Consider the following 12,238-nt stretch of genomic DNA (forward strand, 5'->3'; position numbering starts at 1 on the left):
CCACGCCAGGTGCCAGCCCTCTAGCTACTCCATGTCAGGTGCCAGCCCTCTAGCCCCTCCACGCCGAGTGTCATCATCAATACCAGTGTGCCATCATCCACACAAGCAGGGGAGTTGAGATCAGGTAGGTGGGTGGCTGGCCCCTGAAGCCTGGCTACAGCTTTATGAACAGCTTCTCTGGGCTGGACTCTTCCCCACTCCAGGCCCGCAAAGCCCTCACAGAAAGGCAGAAAGACCTGGAGATGAAGACCCAGCAGCTGGAGATCAAGTTGAGCAACAAGACTGAGGAGGACATCAAGAAGGCACGGAGGAAGTCCACTCAGGCCGGTGAGCCCATTGTCCCGATGACACCAGCTCAGGGGAAGGGATAGCTTTCTGGTGGAATGGTCCTTCCCAACTTCCCCCTTAAAATGCACCTCGTGTCTCCTCCCTGCACCATGTCCAGGGACCTCAAGAGACAGGGAGCAGGCAAGCTACTTCAAGACCACACTGGGGGCTTCCTGCCACGGTCTTCGGAATTTCCCAAACCCTGGATCTAGGTTCAGAGATTGACAGATTGCTTCAGGCACCAAGAGCTCAGGGCCCTGTCCCTGCTTGAAGAGTGCAACCCCAAGCCCTCCCATTCAAGATGCTTCACTTCCCCAGGGAGTTAGTTATACCATGGAAGTGAGCTCCTGCCCGGAGTACAGGGGCCAGCATTGGTTTTAAAAGCATCCATATTTTAGAATTTGTCCACATTGCGCCAGTGAGCAGGTTTCTGCTGCCACCTAGTGGTAACAAGTAGCTGATACACAAGGGGGAAAGAAAAGGGCCCTTAGAGACCAGAAATATAACAACTTTCTCAAAGATGCCAAGTCTTGGGCACACAAGGTCAGCACATCAGCCTCCGGATTTAAGACTTGTGTTGTGCAGTGAGGGTTGGGAGATCTTTAGATATCCTCCCCTTTCATTTCTGATGAACCTGCTGCGATCTGTGTCATCCTAGAACAGGATCACCACCCTAGGACATGGGAAGTGGGATAGAAATAAGTTGACAAACATTGGATACATAATAACTCATCCTGGGTCCAGAAACATTTTCATAAAGTCCTCACGTTTTTATTGTAAGTTGGAAGGGGCCCCTAATAAGGAAGACGTGTATTCAAATTAATTCATTAAATTACAAAACAGTAATACAATACAGCAGCAACAGCGTATGGCAAGCGGTTTCATCCATGCACAAGAGCATGCAGTGCTATCCACTAGAAACAATCCCCAAGCAATTTTCTGAATTCATATAAACGAGATCATATGATACTCTATCTTCAAGCTTCTTTTCCGATTAATGTGTCTTAGAAACGGTCCCCATCTCATTCCGTCTAAACTGCTTTATACATCCATTCATGCACATCAGACACTTTTATTTTTATTGCTGTATTTTATGGTGGTGCTGGTGAGGGAATGCAGGACCTTACACCTAGGAGGCACGTGCATCCCTACTGGGCTGTAACCGCAGCCCCAACGATTGTATGCAGACTTCCTTCATCATTCCTCTAGCAGATTGTAGGACCCTTGCAATTGTTTCAGACTGTTTGCTTGGGACCAGAGATACTGAGTTTGTTATTGGAATTGTAAGTCTCTGCATATGTAAGACCAGATCCTCCTATGGAGAGAAGGAAGATGCTGGGTCAGAAGGTTTGATTCATTTTTGACAGATATTTCCAAATTGCTTTCCAGAGAGGGCTCCACGACTCATACCTATGAATACCTCTTCCTCGAATGCTTATCAGCATTGCCTGTTGTCAAACTTGAAATCGCTGGTGTGCTGGTGAAAAATTAATGATAGTTTTTGCTATTACTTTGTACTTCTCTGTAAGAGGGTTGAGCATCCTGAAAATACACCCATGGGTCTTTTTTTTTTTTTTTTACCTCCCCTCTCCTGTGAGCTGAGGAGTTCCAATTCTTCCCGATTTTCTTGTTGAATGCTGTGTCTCATTCTTAGTGACTGATTCACAGCTCGGGTAGGCGTTAGGGAGATTCACCCCTGGTCATCTGAATTGCAAGTATTTTCCTATGGTTATCATTTGTCTTTTACTTTTGTTATTTGAAGAAAATAGAAAGGGGTGCGTGTGTGTGTGTGTGTGTGTGTGTGTGTGAAACTTGCCTGGTTTCTGCTGAGGTGCTGAGGGTCCTCTGTACAGTGGCCTTGTTCTCTCTGCCATATCAGGGTTTGGGGAGGACGGACTTGGAGAGGCCTCCATCTGAAAGGAAGTGCTGATGTCTCTTCCTCCTGTTCCTTTTCTACTCCTCCCTCGCCTCTCACAATGCTACTGAGAGGAAGGCTGCCTGGATCCTCCAGGGCTCTCACTTCAAGTCACCATCCGCACCCCGAGGAGTCTCTTGCTGTCTGTCCAGTCTCTCTCTCCGTTCCAAGCACTTTGCACACATGACCTCATGATGACTTTTTAAAGCTACAACTGTCACACCTGTCGGAAGAAGAAACTGAAGCAAGGGCAGATCAGTTGACATACCCAAAGTCATGCAGCTTATAGGTGGATCTAGGCTGGCAGCCCTGGCATTCTGGCTCCAGAATCCACTCTCTCCACGGACACTTTGTGAAAAGTTACAGTCTCCACTTCTCAGGCTGTCCTGGAAAAGAAGCACCCTTTCCCCACACCACTTTCAGGTGCAGCAGACATTCCTGAAACATGTTCTCAAAATTAGGATGGACATATAGGGTACCAGGAGCCTCACAGAGTATGTTCACAGGGTAGCATGCTGGCTTCATCCTGGAGCAGGTGAGGTCAGTGGAGATATGGGGATAGAGATGCACTTATACTCTTCCCTCTGATTAATGCTCCTAGAACCAAAGCAGTGCTCATTGGCCTTGGGCAGGGATGAAATGAAGAAAACACATAGCACGGCTGTCCCCCGAGGCGCAGGAGTCATGATACAGCTGTGAGGGAGGGGCGTGAGAATTCTGAGGTGGTCTGGAGTTACACAGACGAGTCTCCCTGTTTTCCCCCAATTTGCCACCATAAGGCGCATGAGTAAGAGTTATGTCAAAGGAGTGACTCTGAATCTGTTTAAATGACTAAATTCAATTCTGAGAATTCCTAGAATATCCTGTAGATGGATTAGACTGAGTCACTTGGCTTTGGGGGTTGGCGCATAAGCTTCTCCCAACACAAGCAGAGACCGTGGTGCCCCATTCTCGCCAGGGCAGCACGGTTGGATGTCGGCACCTCTGACACATTCCTCTCCACAGGTGTGGGGACAGTTGGCTTCTGGTTCAGCAGGTTCAGGGCACATCCTGAAGTCCTTCAGTTGCCACCAGTTCCCAGGGCCACTTGATGCCATCGATATGCCAATTGTATTTTATATAGCAAGGCTCTAGGTGCCAGCATCCTTACTAATACTATCTTATAGTTACCCTATAGTTCATTTTTGTTCTAATTTCAAAAACGTTTGAGAGCCAGGTGGTGGTGGCGCACGCCTTTAATCCCAGCACTTGGGAGGCAGAGGCAGGCGGATTTCTGAGTTCGAGGCCAGCCTGGTCTACAGAGTGAGTTCCAGGACAGCCAGGGCTACACAGAGAAACCCTGTCTCAAAAATACAAAAAAACAAACAAACAAAACAAACAAACAAAAAAAAAAGCATTTAAGATACACATGTCATTACAGGAAGCAGTACATTAGCCATGGATCCATAGTGGTCATGTGTTCAGATTGATATTATAAACGGAATGCTGCGTGAACACTTTCCTCTGGTTCAGCCTGACTCAGTTTCCCAAGGCTCCCACTTGTCTGCCCCTGCTCTAGTGCTTGGCTTTGTTCCAGTACTGCACAGTGAATGACTCGTGACCACCAGGCTGTTGTATTGGGATTCAGAATGCTGTCCCATTTCTATCCCTATCACTGGTGTGTGTGTGTGTGTGTGTGTGTGTGTGTGTGTGTGTGTGTGTGTACACTGGATAGTCTACCTGGGTCTTGCATATACCAGGCAGACATTCTTACCACTTAGCTACATCCCTAAGTTACCCAGGCTGGCCTTGAATTTACAGTCCTAATGCCTCAGGCTCCCAAAGCCCTGTACATTATGATGCCCAGAGTCCTGTGTAGTCTCTTGATGAGAAACACCCTGCCTGCATTCTTGGAGCCTTCGATAGAGTTCAGATAGGCACACTGAGGCTTGTCTCCTGTGGCTTGCCTCTTTCATCTACTTCCTTCTTTTCTTCCCCCCTTCATACCCTGACTTTGCAACGACCACCGTGAGAGGAACAGCCATAACCGTGGGCACAGACAGAAGAGGGCAGCCATGGTGGAGACAGGATGGCAGGTAACTGGGCATGATGGTTGCTGTTGGCTTTTCCCAGGCGATGATCTCATGCGCTGTGTGGACCTCTACAACCAGGCCCAGTCCAAGTGGTTTGAAGAGATGGTGACGACCACACTGGTGAGTGATCAGAGATATGTGTGCATGGGGTGAAGAGGCTAACACACAAGCAGCCCTGGGCAGAAGCTAACACACAAGCAGCCCCGGGCAGGGGGCAGTGGTCATGGAAGGATGGGGTAGGGTAACAGCAGAGATGGTCATTAGAGCCTTCCCAGCATTGGGGTCCAGCCCTCAATCTGTACATGTTAATAAATTCAGGTCACTGTGCTAACTTGCCTTGCTCTATGAAGTCAGCAAAGGTCAGGTCTTAACTCTGTTCTCTGTGTACTGAGAGGTCAGGGTCCACCAGGGAATTCCTCATTTCAGAACCATGGCCCTACTGGGATAAACAGAGAAGCAGTGGAAAGCTGACAGTCTATCCCCAACACACACACACACCCTTGGATTTTTGATGAAGGGGTCCTTATTAGACACCTGAGTGGGGCAGCTGGGGAGCTGCAGAGAGGCTATAATGGAAGACCATGTAAGCAGAGCCCGCATGTTCTTTATTAAAGATCCGCCATCTCTCCTTGTAGGCCAGAACACGCCTGAGCAGGACAGTAGGTACTTGGACCAGGTGTGAGAAGGGGACAGCATCACGCCTGTCGTTTACCTTACCATCCTAGTGTCCAAGGCCGCCTGCCTGCCCCCTAATCAGCTACCTTCTCCAGGTGCTAGCCCACCTAGGAAGATTAGCTGCCTCCTTCAGGGCCAGTGCCCTGGTTTTCCTCTCCTCTGTTAATCTTCTAATTAAGCCCCCTTCTTTACCTCCCTTTCAGGTTAATCACCTGGCAGTGACCTAGTTACCCACAGAACAGCAGCTTTAATCCCCCAAAGTCACGGAACCAGCTAGAAACCAAAGACAAACCCTCTCTCCTACTCCCCTTGACAGTGGCTGCCACATCTCCAGCCTGCTTTGCTCTCTGCCCAGGTCTTCATTACCCCTCAGCACTAGGCACGTGTAGAAGCCAGAGTGCTTGAGAGGCTGAAAGCTCCAACACACATCCTGTTATTCCAACACAGGTCCAGCTTAAATGCTGCTCTTCCTATAGCTGCATGACACTTTGGGCTAATGGGGACAATCATTGAACCTCTCTGCGTCCTAGTGGAGATCGTCAGATACTCTGCTTGTGGCAAGGCCATGCCCATGACCTTCATCTTCACCCTAGGGACTGGATCCTTCAGAGCCTAGAGAGCCAGATGGGCTGGGGATCCATATCAAGAGCCTTGTGTATAGGATACACGGCAGTCTGACACCTGCTTGGGGAGGTCCCCCTGTTAGGGATGTGCTCAGGGGCCTCTGGTCTTTTCTTCCTCGGCAGGAGCTGGAGCGGCTGGAGGTGGAGAGGGTGGAGATGATCCGACAACATCTATGCCAGTACACACAGCTGCGGCATGAGACGGACATGTTCAACCAAAGCGTGAGTTCCCTACCTTGGCACTGAGGCTAGCTGGACAGCCTTAGCATGATTATCCCAGGGGTCCATATGATCCATTCCTAGGGCACATTCTCCTCGGGGCTACAACTAAGGACAGGGGGAAAAAAAAGCTGCATTGGCTTGGTTTGGTTTTAGACTGAATGTGGCTAGGCCTTGAACATGTGAGCTTCCTGCCTCAGTTTCCCCAGTTATACGTTTCATCCTGCTCTGCAATGGTTAAAATAACTAAATACATACATTTGTCTCCTGCGTGAATTTGCTTTAGAAGACAAACCAAATGTACAACTTCTAAAGTGAGGCTGGGTGCCTGAGGGCAGTTCTATCTGCCCATAGGAGACAGATGGAGGAAGGGGTCATCTGTAGGACAGCCTGCCCTCTTCTCCAGACCTGGGGTCTGCAGACTAGCTCTGCCTCTCACAGCACTCTGCACATTCTTCCTCTCATCCCACCTCCATGGAGCCCTGGAACCTTCTAGAAAGGGTGCTCTGAGGTGGTTCTCCAACTGCAGCAGCATGGGACACACAGGAGACATCCCAGTTCAGCCGCCACCTCTGACAGTGACCCTCCCTCTGTGTCCCCTTGCAGACAGTCGAGCCTGTGGACCAACTGCTGCGAAAAGTGGACCCAGCCAAAGACAGAGAGCTATGGGTCAGAGAGCACAAGACAGGCAACATCCGCCCAGTGGACATGGAGATCTAGAAGTGACTGTATGGTCCTGGGGGTCCTGCTGAGGAGAGGGGTTGGGGGTCCCATGGAGAAGGGGCTATATCTGCCCTATTACCTGCTAACCTATCCACTGAGGAGGAGGGAAGGAGCCAGTGATTCCAGAAGGAGGGCCCAGCCAGGGGCTCCCCAATATTCCCAGGCCATAATGATGAACCCACAGCCTTGACTTCACCTGGAAGACTGAAGCCTCCCCTCCAACTCCCATGCTGTGCCTGTCACTCTGAGAACCAACTGAGGCTGGAACCCCGGGGTCCCTGCTGAGGTCCACAGGGGTGGCCATCACACACCTGTGCCCCTGGTATCCAAGGCCTGTCCTCTAGCCGGACTGTCATCGCCAGGACTATGGTAGAGGAAGAGGGGGTGGTGACTCTGTCTCCAAACAATGTCAGGATCAGAAAATCAAGGGCAGGAGGGAAAGTAACGTTCACAGCCCACACCCACAACCTTTTTCAGTCCTTCCAACTCCCCACCCTTTGCATTCTGGGAGCCCACATCTGTTTTCTTCATCCCCCACAAGAGGGGGTGGTGTTTCTTCCCAACCCACATCTGGAGAGGTCAGAATGGAACTACCTCAGTTGGCACAACCAGATCATGGTCCCCATCAGTCTCGACTTCCACGTCTGGCATTCCAGATCTGAATTTCGGATTCAGATCAGGCATTGGCTGTAAAGTCTACCACTAAGTCCCAATCTACCCTTTCCCCAACCTCCCTCTCTCTCAAGGAGGAAACTCCCTACCTCGCCCTGACAGCCCTTTCCAGACTCAATAGAGGATGTTTTCCAAAGTCTTCAGACAGACAGCCGTGTGCATGTTCAAAGGCTTTGGGGGTGGAGTCTCACAAAGTCTTGTTTGACACATGCCCCCACCCCTCAACACTATGACAGCCTTGACCAGCACTCCCCCATGCTGACTACAGGCCATGTGCGACAGCAGTCAGGGTCCGGTTTGTTTATTCTCTATAGAGTGGCTCCAGCTATGGATATGCACAATGGAGTAGGAACTGCTGTCCCCTTTACTACCATCGGTCAGTGGTGCAGATTCTCATGGTTCCACCCAGGAAGCGAAGGAACTTTGGGGAGTCACACAAAGTGAGCAGGTGGGGTGGTGGTGGTGTGTGTGCAGAATTCTAGCTGGGAACTTGTATTGGGGGGGGTGCATTTTTCCTCATCTTTCCCACCGATGACTTTGTATTTGGCCTGTCTATCTTTTCAAAGGGCAGAATCCTCTGAGCACCATTCACATCTTTTGGTCTCACAATGCACATCACAGATAGCTTACTAATCTTGGACCTTTTGGCAACCCATCCACAGAGCCATCTCTCCTGGTTGTTGTCAAGATGCCTAATACACTAAAGCAAACTAAGCACTGTCACTTTTCTTACTGAAACATCTCAACCATAAAGGCCACCATGAGGACATTTCACCAACCTGTGCTCAGCATGGACCATGACACCAGCCTCTGATATTAGGACATTATGTCTTGGTTTCCTTATTTAAAAAAAAAAAAAAAGGTGCTAGTGGTAATTTGCTTTGTGGCCTAGCAACATAATTTGTGATTGATGGTCAAGTTCCAACTCATCATACACAGGGGGTTTGGGTATCACAATGTAGATCATAACTTTGTTCTCTCACCCTGCCCCCAATCCAAAAGGTTCAGAGTCCCCTGAGATGTCACATCCTCCAGCATAACCCCAGTTGGCTGATGGATATGAGACTATTCTGTCTGAGGACATTCTCTTTTTTATTCCTTTTAATCTATCCACATATACCTTTCCCTTCTTATATCCCCTTCCTTCCATTGTTCACTCATGAAGAGTTTTGTTAGAGACAAGCAATCTGTAATCTCTCATCTGAAGGCAGGCTACAGCTCTGTCATGCGAGGAAGCCCTCAAATGCCCTGTGCAAACTCCTTGCCTCTTCCTGAGATAGACTTGGCGCTCTCTCTCTCTCTCTCTCTCTCTCTCTCTCTCTCTCTCTCTCTCTCTCTCTCTCTCTCTCTCATACTCTGCCCATTGAGTTTTCAGTGGTACCAGCTATATGCTGGTTCATGTGCATTTGAGTTCTCAGTGATTCTGCCTGTGTGTTGGTTCACATTCATCTTTTCATTTGCACATCCATTTTCTCAGTGAATGCTTGGAACTGGGTGCTGAGTGCTGGAACTAGCGTTGTGTCTAGGAGGGCACTCTTCAGCTCGATCCACCCCCAAGTAGACAGGTGTGCTTTGACTCTTCCGGACAGAAGGAACAATGTGTTTTCTACTCCACCCACCAGGATTGTTGAAGTATTAACTGTGCTAAGAGATCTTGACACAGCGGTGAGATTTGAGTCTCCTTACTACCAAACCCTCAGTTCATACACAGCTTCAGTTTCTGAAATGGCTTCAATTGGTTTCCAGTATGTTTCCTTATACAACAAATAGGGAGGGTAAGAACATGGAGGAGCTGGGTGCCAGGAAATGATACTCAGAACTATGATCATGATAGAGTCAAGGGTCTAGCAATCTTCCACAGCACCCAGTCAATGAGATCAAGGTGAGGAAGTGCAAGAACCTGAAAGCGCATACTGAGTTGGGTGTTCAAGTTGCTGTTGTGGTCCTTGGTCCCTATGCAGTGCTAGGGACCCAACCAAGAGTCACGTGGCTAGGCCAGTGCTTTACCACTTAGCTACACCCAGTCCTGACAACTTGCTTTTGTGAACACATCATTGCATGGGTTCTGAGAAGATCTAGCTGGGTTTATTAAGAGTGGGCAGTCATCCATTGTTCAGACTTGAGAGCAGCGACAGCCCTTTCTACCTGCCCCCACCTAGCAGCACCAATGCACTTAAGCTTTGTCTGCAAAACCCTGATTTTTTTTTTTTAAAAAAAAAAACTCTAAAATGAATGATGTTCAAAAAAATGGGTTAGTTACCATGGCAACCTGCAGGAAGAGATACTTGTTACCCTTCATTATTTCCTAGTACTTTAGAACAGTCCCACAGTGCATAGGCCATTTGAAGGATGTGGAGGGAAGCCCTGGGCTGTCTCTGCTGTGGGGGCTGCCTTTCTACCTCCACTCAAGACCCTGTTGACTTAGGAGGATCTCTGCAACAGTTGATTAATAGCTGAAGCAAAGTATCCGAATCTGTGACAGGGGTTTTGTGTGTATCCCCTGTGTGAAATCCAGCCAATTATCAGGGTAGTAGAGGGGTGCATGAGAATCTCGGCTCAGCCAAAGCCCCTTCATGGAAATACAAGCCATAAAATTCAAAAGGTGTCAAAAGACCTTGGCTTGTTTGGGGGGGTCTGTTCCCATCTGTGAGTAGACTTGACAAGAAGAATTTAAATAGGAGTCTGACGACCCGCTGTTACTAGGAAGCTAAGAAAGGCATTGTGCAGATCCAAAGTAGGGGAGCAGGTCAGCTGCCTGATGGCTTAGCCTGGAGACCCCCTCATTGCCAAAGTTATTCCCATGCCACAAAAGCATCTCTCCCCCTCCCTCTTCAAGGTAACTGAGGTGTGATTAAACTACAGTACAACTCACCCTTTCAAGAAATGCAGTTCTACAAACTGAGCTTCTTAACCACAACCAATTGACATGTCACCATGTCAATTCCCCTTTTCCCATCCCTGATCTTAGCAACCAGTTCAATGTTCTGTCCTTATAATCTTACCTTTTTTTCTACAGTGCCATGTAAGTGGAGTCACACTGATACAACCTTCTGGGTCAGCCATGATGTCATGTGTGTCAGCAGAGGGTCTCCTTTCCCCGCTGAGTAGTATTCTACCATATGGATGGGCCCCAGGATTTCCTTAGTATTAAAATGAGTTTTTTATGCCCTGGAAGTCATAGCCCCAAATCTCATTTGTTTGTGTAACTGCTTCCAACCCACTGCTTCCTATGTTGCTGGGGATCCTTCCCTAGACACCACCTGTGAGTTAGTGATTCTAGTTTTGGGTCAATGAAGAAAGCAGGAAGGGGCAGCAACAGAATGTCACTCTCCAGTGCTGCAGCACGAAATCTCTCAGTACAAGAAGACCCTCTCCCTCAGGGGACTGTCACCTCAGTAATTTATTGAACATTGGCCCTTGGGTATAGCTTGACCCTTCCCAGAATCTGTTCTGCCATCTGCCATTTGAGGGTGCTTGTTCTAAAAGGCCTCTGGGGCTTTCAGTTCCTCAGAGTCTTTCCCCTTTGCCATTGCCTATTTGCACCCTATGCGCGTGGTCATCTACAAGCTGGGTCATCTCCACAGCTGTGGCCAGAAATCCTCAAGAAGGGCACTTTTCTAGGTAAACCCAAATGGAATTAAATCATGTCACAAGCTGAAAGAAGTACTTAGCTCCTCTCAGAACCCCTGAAGAAACTGTAAATCCGTGCCAGTAGCTTCTGGGCCTGTCCCAGGAGTGAGGACAGCTGTAAACACAGGGTCAGCTGATCAAGTCCTTCTTGCCCATTGTAGTTTGACTTGCCAGCAGTCAGACTGAGACTAGCTTGAGCCTACCCCTGTCCGATAGTGGCAGAGATAGGCCCAAGCTCAGTAGAAGTCAGGCTAGGCTGAGGGTGGGGCTCTCTGGGACCTTGTCCTCTAAGCTGTCTTGGCTAGATACCGCTGAGTGAAAGGTGGACCTAGAAGGCTCTTGTGAAGCTCCGGGTAGACTGAAATGTCCCTAGGTTCAGGTGAGAGCCAGATCCGGGGAGTCAGAACCCATGGGTTTTGAGATAGGAGGCAAAGCTTCTGTGACCCTGAGATGGAGGGGGGTTTGCTGGTTAATCATGTCTGAGGTGAAGGACCTACTTCTCAAGGGGCAGGCTCCATCAGGGGCCTGAGATCAAGGCTCTCCTACCATAATAATCTAGTGCTGAGTGTAGCTCTTGGGGACTGAACTGTGGAGGTTGGGTTGGGGGGTGTGGATGTCCTTTAGACTCTTTCTGGGTGATATGAGGGATGTGGGTGGGCCCTTTGTGTTTAAAGGAGAATTTCTAATGGGGCTGTGCTGGTAGAGTGTGAAGGGCCAGAGCCACCATATGGCACCTAAACAGAGAGGAAAAGTTGAGACTGGCCCTGCCCTGCTTCTCAGTCTGTCCCACATCCTAAGGTCACATCCTGTCAGGACTTCTATGTGCTCACCTGTCCCTTCCTGCAGCTTCCTCAACAGACAGGTTCTTGGACCCAGGCACCAACATTCCAAGGGACACCAGCCAACCTGGGTGAGGGCCCAACTCTGTCTATCTTCCCTTTCCTGGGAAAAAGATGTCCAGAAACATTCCCTTGCAACCTGAGCACATCAGCGAACCCCATGAAAGTGGAATTTTCTAACAAAATAAACTTGCTCGTTTGGTCTGTTTTCTGTAACTTTTGCTAAATACTTTATACATTTTTAATGTTGAAAAGCAGTGTCTCCTGCCAGAACTCCTCACCCAGGCTGAATGTGTTTACTCCACGCTGTATATCTTTCCATGCTCCGGCTGCCTGGACCAGTAAATAAAATGGATGTAATATAAGTTGTAAGTAACATTGTCAAAACTCAGATCCCAATGGAGGCTGCACATCTCCCCCGCCCCATGATAGCATCTGTGTGTATTAATTCTGAAGAATTAAATGTTTAAATTAGAGTTTAAATGTTGACGGAGTTTGCTATGTATAATTGCCCCTACACTGTTATAAAGTGTTTTCAGGAAA

General features: G+C 48.7%; 1 protein-coding gene across 9 annotated transcripts in view; it reads left to right on the top strand.

Annotated features, from left to right (window-relative positions):
• The window catches only part of Gas7 (growth arrest specific 7), a 245,644-nt gene extending 233,406 nt beyond the window's left edge, over window positions 1-12,238 (top strand). For all 9 annotated transcript variants that reach the window (XM_031354285.1, XM_031354293.1, XM_031354286.1 and 6 more), the window contains 4 exons: window positions 204-327; window positions 4,355-4,434; window positions 5,736-5,834; window positions 6,438-12,238. In XM_031354285.1, coding sequence (XP_031210145.1) covers window positions 204-327; window positions 4,355-4,434; window positions 5,736-5,834; window positions 6,438-6,551 — 417 coding nt within the window. In that variant the 3' untranslated portion in view covers window positions 6,552-12,238. The remainder of the gene's footprint in view (window positions 1-203; window positions 328-4,354; window positions 4,435-5,735; window positions 5,835-6,437) is intronic.

The sequence above is a fragment of the Mastomys coucha genome, unplaced genomic scaffold (assembly GCF_008632895.1).
Source record: "Mastomys coucha isolate ucsf_1 unplaced genomic scaffold, UCSF_Mcou_1 pScaffold5, whole genome shotgun sequence".
Taxonomy (NCBI): domain Eukaryota; kingdom Metazoa; phylum Chordata; class Mammalia; order Rodentia; family Muridae; genus Mastomys; species Mastomys coucha.